At 36.5% G+C, this 15174-nt stretch overlaps 1 protein-coding gene and 1 pseudogene across 1 annotated transcript in view; one reads left to right on the top strand and one right to left on the bottom strand.

Moving 5' to 3' along the window:
* The window catches only part of Ncapd3 (non-SMC condensin II complex subunit D3), a 72567-nt gene that overhangs the window by 1165 nt on the left and 56228 nt on the right, over nucleotides 1-15174 (top strand). Inside the window, exons 2-6 of the mRNA XM_047519706.1 lie at nucleotides 167-385; nucleotides 1408-1562; nucleotides 6657-6819; nucleotides 14206-14390; nucleotides 14992-15159. Of these exons, the coding sequence (XP_047375662.1) occupies nucleotides 322-385; nucleotides 1408-1562; nucleotides 6657-6819; nucleotides 14206-14390; nucleotides 14992-15159 (735 nt within the window). The 5' untranslated portion in view covers nucleotides 167-321. The remainder of the gene's footprint in view (nucleotides 1-166; nucleotides 386-1407; nucleotides 1563-6656; nucleotides 6820-14205; nucleotides 14391-14991; nucleotides 15160-15174) is intronic.
* Nucleotides 12185-13105, bottom strand: LOC124958384 (eukaryotic translation initiation factor 5-like; annotated as a pseudogene).

Genomic DNA, 15174 nt, shown 5'->3' with positions numbered 1-15174 from the left:
TTTTCTCCCACTTATAAAAATGAGACAGGAATGAAGTTATTAGCTTCGATTTAGTTCCTACTCGTGCTTTAACGGGAACGCAAGAAACAATCAGCCTGTAGAACCTAGTTTAAGCATCCTGTCTTCGCCCCCACCCCATTCTCTGCGCATGCGGCGAACGACCCAGATGATTGGTTGAGAGAACGAAAGTGACCCCGCCTGGCGAACGTTCGGTTGGAAATTCCATACTTGCTGATTGGTCCGCAAGAACGTCTCGGAGCGCGCGCGGGAGCGAGCTTTGAAAGTTGGTTACGGCGGTGGCGAGCCGGTGTCTCAGTGATTATGGTGGCGCTGCGGGGCCTTGGGAGCGGCCTGCAACCCTGGTGCCCGCTGGATCTCAGCCTCGGTAAGCAGACGCAACAGCGAGTTCCCGGGAGCAGTGCTGGGGTGCTGTGCTCCCTTAACGGTACCTCAGCCGGGGTCCGGGTGCAGATGGGGGTGGGGCGGGGGCCCTAGACTCTCGGCCTAGTCTGGGAGCTCCAGGATTGGACCCCGCCAGGATCGTGACCAGCCTGATTTACCATGGGGGCTTGGTACGGTTAATTAATCATATTAAAATTGTTTGATTTCTTCCATTAAGTCTGCATCTAATTTTACGGCCTCCCCGATTTTATTCTGCAACTCCTGGACATACCGTTCTCATCTCTTTCCTTAGCTTTAAATCCCAGATTTCTTTCTTCAGCCCGACTTTATTTCTTGAACTTCATGTTCATAAGCCTCAACTAGATGTCTCACGTGCAGACATCAAACGTCAGAAGAATGAAGCTAGGATTCCTAGAGCCACCTAATAGCACTAGTCAATCCACACTTCCCTTTCATGAAAGCCCACCACAACTGATTGTCCTGCTTACCAGTTCCATTCCTGATTCTGCTCTCTGGGCCCAAGTCTTCATTGTCAACCAGAGACATTTCTGGAGTATCTGATGCTAACTGTTCCTGTCCACCCCCTACATTGTCCTGGGTCACTTTTGAAAACACAACTATTTTTTCTAAACAAATGTCACTATATTTGGGCTTATTAACTTGGTTATTAGATTTTCTCAAAGAAGCATCTGAGGCCATCATTGATTAATCTCCTTTTGGGGGGAAGAGAACTTATAGGAAAACCTCATCATTAAGTGTGTTCAAATGTCATTCCTCAAAGCTTTTTAACATCTAAAGTGTTTTCTTTTTTGATATTTCATATGATTAACCTAATTACTGTTATAGTTTCATTTTTTCATAACCTTTACTGCTTTCTTTTAATGAAGCTATACCTGTATTGCTGTAGTTAAATATAAATTGTAACTTTTGTCTTCTTGTATATATGTGGAGTACATTTTTTACTTGTTTTAAAGCCCTTGTTATTTTCATTGCATTTTTCCCTAGAATGGGTGGACACCGTGTGGGAACTGGACTTCACAGAGACTGAACCATTGGATTCCAGCATAGAAGCAGAGATTATAGAGACTGGATTGAATGCCTTCACAAAACTCTATGAAAGTCTTTTCCCCTTTGCTACTGAAGAACATGACTCTTCAGAGGTAAAAAATAAAAAATATTTTAAAAAATTAAGTTAGCCATCTTTAGTTGTTAAAAGTAGGAGACAATCATTGTAATTTTAAATTTAGTTTTATTTATTCATTCACAATTCATAAAAGATACAATAAGAATAATAAAGAATGTGGTTCATTCATTGTGATATCTTAATAACTTTCCTTCAAAAGATTCAATGTACTAATCCATCTTTTTTTTTTTTGAAACATGACCACATTTTACTACAACAAATTAAGGAAAAATATAAAGGTAAAACCAAGGAAGAAAACCAGACAAACCAAATAGGAAAAAAAAAAAAAGGCCAAAGAAAATACAAATAACAGTGCAGGCATGCCCTAACTTTAAAAAAATATTAAACTAAGAAATGATTAGATGAACTACAGATTTCCAAAGATTTCCTTTAAATATTGAGTTCTACCTAGTGTGCATATTAATACTTAGATCATTAACTTCTTTAAAAAAAAAAAAAAACAAAGGGCTGGGAAGTATAATAAAAAACACATAGATATTAACATCCTTGAAACATTTAAGTTAACAAAAAATGTCTTGGTTGCAGATTTTACGCAGTTATTCAAAAATTAAATTATCCCCAGGGAGAGAAAGGGCAAAAACAGGGTACCAAGGAAGGTGTTTAGGATCCAAGCACATTATGTGCATTATGAAAGTGTCATCATGAGAGCTGAGCACAGTGGTGCATGCCTGTAATCCCAGTTACTTGGGAGGCTGAGGCAGGCATATTGCAAATCTAAGGCCAGTCTAGACAACTTAGCAAGACTGTGTCTCAAATTTAAAATAGAAAGGGCTGGTTATGTAGCTCAGGGGAGAGGAAAATCCTAGCATGTATGAGGTCTGGGGTTCAATCTCCAGTGTCTATCAGTAAAATGTCACAATGAAACCCATTGTTTTTACTATTAGTATGTGCTGATAATTAAAATTAGATCATCTAATTAAATATTCCTTAGCATAATGCTAAGTGCTTCATTAAGTTAAGATTAAGGGTACAGAGCCTCTCCCTTAGTCAGTAGTCTTCCCAGAAACACTTGAGCACTGGTTACAGTGAAGCTAATGACCACATGTAGCTGTAGAGAGGGGAGAAGTACAATGCCACCATTGTACTAGGGGACCTGGAAGTATTTTGTGAATCATATTGTAAACAGTGCTCCAAAAGAGATGCAGATATCATCCAAAAGGGCCATGGAAAAGTGACCATGGTAGGATTGGAATGATCTAGAAAACAGTCAGCCAGAGGTGAGTCTTCACAGTTGGGTAGAATGTGAACTAAAAGTGAAGGAACCACACAGTGGGAATATGCAGGGAATATTGAGAGATTGTGAGAGTGTGGTATGAATGGCATACATCATTTTTAAAATATATGGTGGGATACAAAACAGTAAATTACAGAGAATAAATAGATCATGGGTAACTTTTTTTTTATCTATAAAATGTTTTATTTACTACTACTTTTAACATACTTGTGTACTTCTAAACATCAGAAACACTAGATCTTTCAGATGAGGTCTTAAGTTTGTTCACTATGTCTATACTAGTGTTGAAAACTAACACATGCAACAATGGTTATCTCTGAAAGAATCTTCTAACTAGGATCATTCTGGCTTAAAATCCTTCATTTTTTCCACTTCCTTCTCCTGTGTCACGTGTGATATAGGCACATGTGTAACTCAGATATTACAATTTCACTTCCAAAAGTCCTTTTCAGAAGACTGCCTTTCTATGAATTTTAGCACAAAGTGTACAACATGTTTTCATTTATTAATTACTTTTATCATATATTGGCAACCTCTTTACTATCTAGAGACCAGATATCACAAAATTAGGACTTCTTTGTCCAGTATGTACAGTACAGCAAAGTTAAATGAAATGCATGTTATAGGACAATGTGTAAATTGAAATTTTCTAGCACATTCAAAACACCTCTTGCAACTTCTTCCCTCCCACCTCCCTCAACTCAATGAACAAGTTCAGGCAGTATTCCATTCAGAGGTAGTTTAACAATTCCAAACATGTATTTCCCATCAGTTTTTAAAAGCAGTTTACAAAAGATCTTATTCTACTTCAACTTTTAATTATATAAAGTACTTATAAATGTGTAGAAGGACTAGATATTCCACATAAGAACCTGTCCACTATGCACACAGCACTGTTAAATAAAATTGCACACATAGCAACAGTTATAATTGGAAGTATCTTCTAATATGACTTTTGTCTTTGAACCTTTTCCTTCTCACTTCCTTCTTTCTACTTTCAGTTCAGTGGCCAAGTACAGGCATATGTAATGCTTAAAGATCATTGAACAAATTTGTATGCAGAAGTCATTTACAGAGGACAAGGTTTCCTATGAATTTCAACACAAAATATACAGAATGTACTAAGTTTACTAATTGGTTATACACTAGCAAATTCTTTAATATCTATAGATGAGATGTGGCAAAACTGGTACTCATTTGTCCATTATATACATTATATACACAGCAAAACAAAATACACACAATATACATAAAACTGATGTCTGAAAATGTCCAGTAGGAACACACTAACATATTACCTTTTGTGATTGCTTCCCCCACCTACTCCACATCACTGAACAAATGTAGACAGTACTATACTACTCCCAGAGGTGTTTTAACAGTTCCATTTAATCATGGTTAACTTTTAAGTGAGGTTTAACTTTGGAGTTTAGAAAACTTTTGATAGGGTATATATTGTATATAAGCTTCCATTCTAAGCATTATACATATATTAACTCATAATCAGCCCCATATAGAAGAGACAGTGAGCAGTAGACTAAGTAACATGAACATATCACTTTTGGGATAAATGTTCTTGACCATAGACAAACTAAAGTGAAAAAAAAAAAATGTACAAGGAGATCCCTTGAGAGACTCTTATGGTAGTGCAGGTGTTATGAGTGTTAATGCTGTGTTCTGGAATTTTGGTTGTAGAAATAGAAAGGAAAACTAGGGAATTTTATTTAGATGAAATTAATAGAACTTTGTGAACTAGGAATCCTTTTTCAGATATCTGAGTCATGGTGCAAAATGCTAAATTGACAGGGAAAGAAAAATTAGTCAAAGATCCCCAAGATATTAAAACTAAAGGATGATGATATTGTTAATCCTGGTGAGAAACAAGGGAGACACTGAGGTCAGGTGGAAACGTTGAGTTCCATTCTAGACTTTTGAATGTGAGATTCTGTTTGGAGATCTTTGAGAGCTCTAATTGCCAGAAATGTGGGTCAGAAGACCAGGAGAAAGAGCAGTCTTCCAGATCAAGGTATGTGTGGAAGCACAGCCATACATGAGATCAAGTTAGAAGACACGAGGACAGGACAAGAATGGAGAGTAGTTGAAGGGGGCCACAGGAGAAGCAGTCAGAAGTGTAGGGACTACAGGTCACTGGGGCCAGGACTGGACAGCAACCAGATCGAATACTGATGAAGTGACTCAATAGTTAGATCCCTAATGATTATAAGGTCCAGGCAAGTGGGGTGGAAATGCACTGAGCCTTAGGAACAACACTGTGACTACTATAAAGATAGGAGGAGATAATTTATTGTAAAAGTTTCATAGTGGAAGAAAGAAGAGTGGAAAGATTTTTAATGGCCTCTAAAGTGCCACATGCTACTCAGTGTGACTCATCTGCAGCCTTACCTACCAGATACCCTGTCTTTTCAAGGAAGTAAGAAATATGATACTCATTTTTTAAAAGAGACTTGTTTTTAAAGCTACGATATTTCGTTCCTTCTGGTTAGTTTATAAAATGACCCATTTCTTCTTCATGTATATAGTAGGAAAGAGCATGGGGCAAGATTAAATTTAACAAAATTGTGGTTTCTGTTCTAGGGTTTATTTCCTTTCTCACTTAGATTACTTTTGAAATCTTATTAGGAGAGAAATTTTCCAGTGTTTCTTCTCCTGCTCCTATTGCCCACAGTCAGTAGAACATTTAAATTTAAATAAATTGTTCTGACTTTCTCAGCAAGTAGTGATAAATGGATTTGGGTACATTTAACATAAATGGAAGGGTAACTTTTCTGAGTGTTCTAAAAGTTTTGTTGTTGTTTCATGCTATAATAATTTAAGACGTATGTATGTTTCAAACTTAACCAAGAATATGTTTCTCTTATATATTTGCAATTTTTTTTTTTTTTTTTTTTTTTGCGGTACTGGGGATCGAACTCAGGGCCTTGTGCTTGCAAGGCAAGCACTCTACCAGCTGAGCTATCTCCCCAGCTATTTGCAATTTTTAATAGATTTTTTTAGAGATGGTCTCACCATGTTGCCCAGGCTGGTCTTGAACTTGTGGGCTCAAGGATCCTCTTGCCTTAGCCTTTACCTTGGACTGCAGACATGTGCAGCCACATCTGATTTGAATTATAATTTTTTTTAATTTATTATTTTTAGATTTTTATAAATTATTTTTGTGTTTGAGTTTACAACATGTTTTATTATACATGTGCATAGTGAATAATTACATATCCATCACCTTCTGTAATTACCCTTTTGTGGTAAGGGCACCTGAAGTTGACTTTCTTAGCAGATTTTCAGTATGCAACAGAATATTTTTACCTGTGGTCCTTATGTTGCACATTAGACCTCTAGACTTATTTATTCACTAAATGTAACATATCAGTTACAGAAGGAAAAATAACATGTGATCTCACTTATATGCAGATTCTAAAAACAATGCAAATAATTGGAATCAGGGTAGAACAATGGGAGTGGGGAGGGAAATTTTGGAATAGACCTAAGGGTATTGCATTTCAGTAGGATGAATGATAAATTTTTAATTTTGATCTTTTATTTTAGTCTCTTTGAAGATGGCAAACACTTGTTATTAAAAATCAGACTGGTCTATTGCTCCTTTTTTTGAGGGGGTTGGGTATTAGAGTCAAACTCAGGGCTTTGTGAGCACCCAGTGCTTTGCATGCATTCTACAACTGAGCTTCATCCCTGGTCAGTATTACTCTTCTTGTAAGTCACTTAGTGCTTATAAAAAATCAAGTAAGAGACTTTTTTCTTTTTCTAATTGCTGGCTTTTGTGATTTTTCCTTTTGCCTTCAGAGCATTTGGACATTCTTCATCGAGAACAATATTTCCCATAGTACACTGGTGGCATTATTCTATCACTTTGTTCAAATAGTTCATTCGAAAAATGTCAATGTACAATATCGAGAATATGGCCTTCATGCTGCAGGGCTTTATTTTTTGCTATTAGAAGTACCAGGTATGTACACCTTCTGTTTTCTGTGTGGGTTCATCATCATCTGTGGATTCAACAAGGTATTGGGTGGGAAATACTTAAAAAAAAAATGTTACACTGTTGCTGATGCATACTGTGTAATTAGCCTGTGATGGTTGTATCTATTGAACATGTGCAGACTTTTTTCTTATAGTTACTTTCTAAATGGTACAGTATAACAACTACATATCATTTGCATTATATTTGGTATTGTGTGTAGAGATGATTTAAAGTGTGCTAGAGTATGTATGTAGGTTACATGCAAATGTGCTGTTTCATATTAAAAAAACTTGAACGTTCTTGGGCTTTGGATTCCAATGGGGGTCCGGGAACCAATTTACCTGCAGATACCAAACGGTGACTGTGCTCGATATGGGTAGGACAAATCTTTGGTCATTTTTTTCTTTCTATTTTGTTTTCAATTCTTACACTTTTTCTTACTTATAAAATGAGGCAGTAGTTACCAATCTTCTAGAGTTGTTCCAAGGATTAATGGAAAGCAAGATAGATGTTTGAAAGATGTCTTTCCCTTTTTACATTAGACATGTTTGTTTCTGAAATGATGCTCTATCTATAACCTAATACAGATAATCTGAGAAGTATCAAGCTGGAGGGGGAATGCTTCTCCACTTCAGAAGCTCCACTCCCACCCTCCCCAGCCCTAGGCTGTTCGTCCTGTGGGAAGTGAAGTGGTCCATTTTCCTCTCTCTTCCAAATCCAAGGCAAGAGAGAGTGGAACATTGAGATGGAGCTAAAGAACCTACAGTTTTTTTTCTTTATGGCGCTGGAGATTGAACTCAAGTCCTTCCTTATGCATGCTAGGCAAGCACTTTATCACTGAGCTATACCCTTCCACCCCTGAACCATTAAAGTTCTTACAGAAAAGAAAATCACAGGATTAGTCAACTTGGGCTGCTTTTATATGTAAATACATTTGTAATTTATATTGAGAATTTTTTCAGAAAATGACTTTGGAACAGGTAAAAAGATAGTTAAAACCTTGAACAACAATTTGTGTTATTAACACTTCCATAATGAGTTGTTCCTAAAGAATTTAGTTACTAAGTATTGTAGTATCTCAGTTGTAACTGGGCTGTCTCAGAAAAGTGGTAGTTTTAGAAATTTTGTTTCACTTCGCTTTCATTGCCAGATGATTAGGGTTGATATTCATGCCTTAGCTGTATTCTTGCCAATTACCTTCTGTTTTAAATGTCTCTGCAGTATGGTTGGAATGCTATTGATACTTAGTATTCATTCACAGTTTTTCAAGAGTTTCTTGGCTGTTCTGTGTCCCTTACATTTCTGTGTGACTTATAAGTTGTACATGTGAATTTCTGCAAAAATGACAGCTGGGATTTTGACAGGGACTGCATTGAATCTGTAGATCATTTTGGGGAGTGTTACCATCTTAATGCTGTTTCCAATCTGTGAACACAGGATATCTTTTCATTTATTTTAGGCCTTTAAATTTGTTTCACTGATGTTTAAATGATAGTTTTCATTGTATAATTCTTACACTTCTTTTGAATATTTATTCCTAAATATTTTTTTCTTTTCAATGCTATTGTAAATGATATTGTTTTCCTAATTTCATTTTTGGATTATTGAATGGTAGCAATGAGATGATTTTGGATTTTTGATCTTTTATCCTTCATCCTTGCTAAAACTCATTTATTGGTCCTAAAAGAATTTATTTAGTATAAGACCATGTCATCTGTGAATAGACATAGTTTTACTAATTTGTTTTCAATTTGGCTATCTTTTTTATTTTTCTTACCTTATTACTCTAGCTAGAATCTCCTGTACAATGTTGAATGATGTGCACCTAGGGCTTCACACATGCTAGGCAAGCACTCTGCACTGACCTACATCCCCGCTTCTTAAAAAAAAATCACTCTGATAAATGGGCTAAGGATCTGAAGAGACACCTCACAGAAGAAGAAATACAGTCAGTCAGCAAATATATGAAAAAATGTTCAACATCTCTAACAAAGAAATGCAAATCAAAACTGCACAGAGATTTCATCTCACTTCAGTCAGAATGGCAATTATCAGTAATATAAGAACAATAAATATTGGAGGGGATGTGGGGGAAATGTTACACACATACATTGCTGGTAGGGTGGCAAATTGGTGCAGCTACTATGGATAGCAGTATAGAGATTCCTCAGAAAACTTGGAATGGACCCACCACTTCACCTAGTTATCCCACTCCTCAGTTTATACCCAAAAGACTTAAAATCCACATACTACAGTAATGCAGTCACATCAGTGTATATACCAGCACAATTCACAATAGCTAAACTATGGAACCAACCTAGGTGCCCTTCAACAAATGAATGGATAAAGAAAATGTGGTTTATATGTATATATATACAATGGAATATTAGCCTTAAAGAAGAATGAAATTATGGATTTGCTGGTAAATGGATGGAGCTGGAGAATATCATGCTAAGTGAGATAAGCCAATCCCAAAGAACCAAAGGCCGAATGTTTTCTCTGATATGTGGATGCTAATTCATAATAAGGGGCAGGGGTAGGGAAAAATAGAGGTACTTCGGATTCGGCAGAGGTGAGTGAAGTGGGGGAGTGGTTATGGTGGTAGGAAGGATAGTTAAATGAATTGGACATTATTATCCTATGTGCATATATGAGTACATACTGATGTAATTCTACATCATGTACAACCAGAAGAATGAGAAGTTACACTCCCATTTATGTATGATGTTCCAAAATGTTGTTATGTGTAAATAATTAGAACAAATTAAAAAACTATAAATAAAAAAAATTACTTTGAGACAGGGTTTCACTAAATTGCCCAGACTGGCCTGGAACTTGTGATCATCCTGCCTCAGTTTTCCAAATTGATGGGATTACAAGTATGCTACTGCACCCTGTACATGTTTTAGTTTTAATCTGTTTTTACATTTGAAGGATTTCTTATACACTATTATTCAGTTATGCTTTTTATCCTTCTGATATTGTTTACCTTTGTATTGAATTGTTTAGACTAAACCGTAGATATACTTCATGTAATTTCAGTATGGATGGTTGACATCTTGCTATTTATTTTTTGTTTATCCCATCTGTTTTTGTTCCATTTGTCCCTCTTTCTGTGTTTTGTTGTTGTCGTTGTTGCTTGTTTTAATGATTATTTCTTTAGTGCCCTATATAAATCTCCTCTTTTGGCTTATTGTCTGTGCTTCTTTGAATGTATGTGTTTAAAGTACATGATTTGGATCTATCCTCAGATAATATTCTGCCAATTTACGTATAATGCAATAAACTTAAGATAGTATATTTTCCTCTTTTCTTTGCACAGTTATACATTTTACTGCTATGTGTTGTAAACCCTATAATTCATTAACAGTTCTTTGTAGAAGTTTTTAAATCAAGAAAATAAGTAGTTTATATTTAAAAGTTTTCATCTATAGCTTCAAGAATTTTTTTAATATTTCTTATAGTTCATGTCTAATGGTGATCAACTCTCATGGATTTTGATTGTACAAAATGACTATTTCGCCTTCTAATATTCAAAACCTATTCAAAACCTAATATAGGTTTAGGTTGACAGGATTTTGTTTTGTTTTGTTTTGGTTCTTTTGATTTGGTATTTTAAAAATGTTTCATGGTTGCCTTGTTTACATTGTTTCTGATGAGGCATCTGTGATTTTTTTTTTTTTTTTTTTTTGGTACCAGGGATTAAACCTACTATTTAACCACTGAGCCACATCCCTAGCTCTTTTTTATATTTTATTAGCGACAGGGTCTCGCTGAGTTGCTTAGGGCCTTGCTGAGTTGCTGAGGCTGGGTTTGAACTCGAAATCCTCCTGCCTCAGCCTCCTGAGTCTCTGAGATTACAGGTATGTGCCACCGTGACTGGTGCATCTGTGATTCTTAACATAATTCCTCTGCATGCTTTGTGTCCTTTGAGGGGTGGAGGGTATTGATTACTTCTGAGATTTTCTCTTTCAGCAATTTGATTAGATTACCTGTGCTTCATTATGATTTCCTTTGTGTTTATCGTGATTGAGTTCATTGAGTTTCTTGGATCTCTGTATTTATAGTTTTAAAGAAAATAGGAAATTTTTAAGTTACATTATCTTCAAATGTTTTCTTGGCTTCCTTTTTTTCTGGGACTCACATGGTAAACTTATATTCTTCCACATTTCACTCAGTCTTTATTCATTTTTTAAACATTTCTGTATTTCTGCTGTATTTTTAGGTTCACTTTATTTATTTATTTATTTATTTTTGGTTTGTTTTTGAATTTTAACATTGTTTTAATCAAGTAATACAGCCATTTGAAACAGGAAATTTTAAGACAATTTAACAGAGCAAAGTGGATTAGTCTATCAGGTTAACCTGTGAATTAAATCCAGATCGTGTGAGTTTGAATTCCTCTAAAGTTTGGCACCAGACTTAACACTGATCTAAGCCCTAACCCTCTCCTTAGTGTTAAGAAGCCCTGACACATTTCCCTTAGAGTAAAAACCACAGCTGTACAACCACCACTTCATCAGTTTGGTACTGGTGTGCTAAGTACTCTACATGGGTCACCAGCACTTCCTGTTTAATGTAGTTAGTGACAGCAAATGGGCCTTACAGCAAAGAATTTGAAACCTAGGTTGCATGAATTTCCAGACATTCCTTCTCTTTGGTGTGACACAGCAGTTCCCTTCAGGCATATAGCTCCTCCTTCCTCACTCACTGGAATCTATCAAAAGGCAGATGGAAATCTATTTTTCTCTCCATGTTAAGAGTGTTAGGTTTTATTTCCATAAAGTGTCAAGCTAACAAGGTTTTATTTCCATCAACTATTTGTATGCTTTCAATATGAAAAACTTTTATATATGTCTTATTAAAGTCTTAGAATTTGTGAGATGGGTCACAAACAAGTAAGAGCTGAATGATGTGAGCCAGTGCTCCACACAAAATTAACCACATGGACTTTGTAATGCCTGTATTGCACTTTCTGTGGAAAGGAATAAATGCAAAATTTTTACCTCGAATATCACTCAAAGTCAGAACCCCAATCAAGTGAGTTTCCATCAGCTAACTGCATAAGGAATTCACCTGTGTTTGTCCAAATCCAACGCCCTGGATGGACTGTCAGACTCTGATCACCTGTACCCAGTGGCCGTCATCCAAACTTCTTGGGAGCCCAGCTATATTCAATGTGAAGTAAAAATATTCCTCCCATGTCTTATGTCAAAATATAGGCTCTGACTTAGAAATATGCCTTTACCTTGTTTCTTTTTAAATAAGACCATTTTTTGGGGAAAAAAATCCAGTTTGAATCATAGCAACACTTATTTTTGGCAAGGCAGTAACCAAATTCTAAAAGAGCCTAAGCTATGTGTCCATCTAGCCTTTCTGCTTCTGCAACAATTTCTTTGTCCAATGAGTCAATGATAACCTCTTCTTTCTTTTTCTTAACAAAATCAAACAGGATATTGACCTGCTTTCCAAATCATCACTGAGTGTTAGAATTTTTGCATGGTCACTGATTGCATCCATTCTATTTCTCTGAGCTTCCTCAGTTGTATCCTCTCCCCAATCATCATCCTCCTCTCCTTCCACAGCACGTGGAGGAGGACTGATTTCATTTTGTGGTGGTGGTGGTGGTGTCTCACTGCTGGATACAGTGTCATTCTCCTTGTCTTTGCCCTTTCTATTTTCCTTTTCCTTTTCTTTCTTTCCTCTATCACTGTCACTATAATCAGGTGGGTTTTTTTTGTTGTTGTTGTTCGTTTTGTTTTGTTTTGTTTTGCGGTGCTGGGGATTGAACCCAGGGCCTTGTGCTTACGAGGCAAGCACTCTACCAACTGAGCTATCTCCCCAGCCCTCAGGTGGGTTCTTAAGAATGAATGTACAGAGTTTATGATGTGTGTCAAGCATGCTTCTGTAGCCACAGGCTTTACAAGAATTTGGATTGGCATGCAATTCTGTTTCAGGATTCTCACACTCAGGACAGAGAAAAAAAATTTTAATGAATCCATCCAACATGTCTTGCAGCTTATTTGCCTCATAAGATCCCATTGACAATGTAACAGTCATTCTTAACATCAAACTGGGTCTGTGCTCCCAGCTCACAACCAAAATATTGGGTGGGATACATGGGAGGCTGATTAAGCGCCTTTGCAATGTCAACCATGTTGACTATACCTGTCTTGATTTCATTTCCTTTGCCCTCAACCTTGGCAATCAGACGGGGCATCTTGTAGTGATAGGACTGGTCTGACACGATGCGGTTGACGTTGACAGACATTTTGGCTTATTAGTGACTTTATCAATGAGGTGACGAGATCTTTGATTACACCTTTTTGGTATCTTCTGTCTGGAGAAGAAGGGATGACATAAACGACTGCAAGAGTTCTCAGTCTCTGACATGAAAAAATTTTTGCCACTGAGACTGTAAGCTGCTTGCTTGTACGCTGTTTCCCCAATACAGGTACCAATGGCTGTGCAGCAGCTCTGCAAGAGAAGAGGGGCAACACACCCCGCAGTTCAGCATCGCTGGGGCCTCCCACAGTGAGGCCTCTGGGCTGCGTGGAAGAGGCAGCTGCAGCCCCACCACCCACATGACCTATCTTTATTTTTGTAATGTCTAGTTCACTATTAAGCCCTTCCAGTGTATCCAGTGAAAGTTTCTTTTCCACATCAAGGAAATTCCATTTGATTCATTTCTCTCTTTTTATTCTAATGTCTACTTTTAATTCTTAAACCTGTTTTTTATTTTTCCTTTTTGCAGTGCTGGGGATTGAACCCAGGACATCATTAACCACATGCTTGTTATACCACTGGGCTATATTCCCAGCCCTAATTTTTTAATTTATTTATACTCTCTGCTTTAAGGTTGTTGTCAGCTAGCTCCATTATCCCTGTTATTCTTGGACTGTTTCTTTTGACTAGTCTCTCATCTCATCATTTTGAGCATACTTAGTAAATAATTTTTTATTGGATGGTAGACAAAGATTAGGTCATTGAGTGTCTGGATTAAAGTATGTTTGGTAGACAATTTTTGGTAGATTAACTTGATCCTTGGGAGGCTTTTTAAAATACTTTGTTAAGACAGATCTATTTATTTCAGACATTTTGGTCCAGTTTTACAATTGTTTATGATATGAGGGCAAGTATAAAATCAATTGTTCTGTCATGGCCAGATGAGGAAATACTGTTGTTTTTAATTGAACACTATTACTCACCCCCAAGCTGAAGTTGAAAATTACACTTTTTTGCCAAAGGATGATTATTATTCACAGTTAATGACAAGCCTGTATTTTACTTTTTAACTTTCTAATATTTTGTATAGATATATTTCAAGACAGTTAATATCTAAATTGCATATACTTTATTCTTTATGACTAGGCAGTGTAGCCAATCAAGTATTCCACCCAGTAATGTTTGACAAGTGCATTCAGATACTAAAGAAGAGCTGGCCTCAGGAATCTAACTTGAATCGAAAAAGAAAGAAAGAGCAGCCTAAGAGCACCCATGGTAATCCAAGGGGGAACAGAAAAAGAGGAAAACCACTCAGGAAAGAAGATACTGAGGTAAGAAGTAAGTGTAATAATAAAATGTATCTATACAAACACAGGATTTTCATCATGATTATAAAGTCTTAAACTATCATCTGCTATCCAATATGACTTGAAGTTGCCTCTTAGGCTTCATATACAACTGAAGTCATGTCTCTGCCTTGTCACCTTTCTACCCTCCTGATCATCTCTCCATAGTCTTGTTCCCAAGTGTGCTTGGCAGCATGCTAAATGGTATATTTTCTGCATTATCTTATTATCATTAGAGAGGATGGTCAAAGTATCCTGAGGACTTATGTTCATAAGAATAAAATAAAATAGCATGATTTCAAATTCTTACATGAGAAGATAAGACAGTAGGATTTACTGACATCAAAACTTCTAAGAAACATAAGACTTCTCATTGACAAAAAGTAGAGAAGTGAGAAACTACTGTAGTGGTCATCTAGTTCAGTGATTTACCATTTCACCATGGAGACCTGATCAAAGTCACATCATGTCAGCATTTCATCTGCTATCTGGAGTTCAGCTGGACTTGATTTGAATAAATTGAATACCATGGTACAAAGTATTAGGCATTATTACACAGTCACTTGTGTATTTTTTCCTAATCCAGATGGATGAAATCATAGAAGAAGAAGATGATGAAGAGAATATTTGTTATTCTGCCCGGGACCTTTCTCAAATCCGAAATGCCATCTTCCACCTTTTGAAGAATTTTTTAAGACTTCTGCCCAAGTTTTCCCTCAAAGAAAAACCACAATGTGTACAGACTTGTATAGAGGCAAGTGAAAAAGCC

This window comes from Sciurus carolinensis, chromosome 11, assembly GCF_902686445.1.
Source record: "Sciurus carolinensis chromosome 11, mSciCar1.2, whole genome shotgun sequence".
NCBI lineage: Eukaryota > Metazoa > Chordata > Mammalia > Rodentia > Sciuridae > Sciurus > Sciurus carolinensis.
Note: the sequence above shows the minus strand (reverse complement) of the source record. Positions and strands in the feature narration are given on the sequence as shown.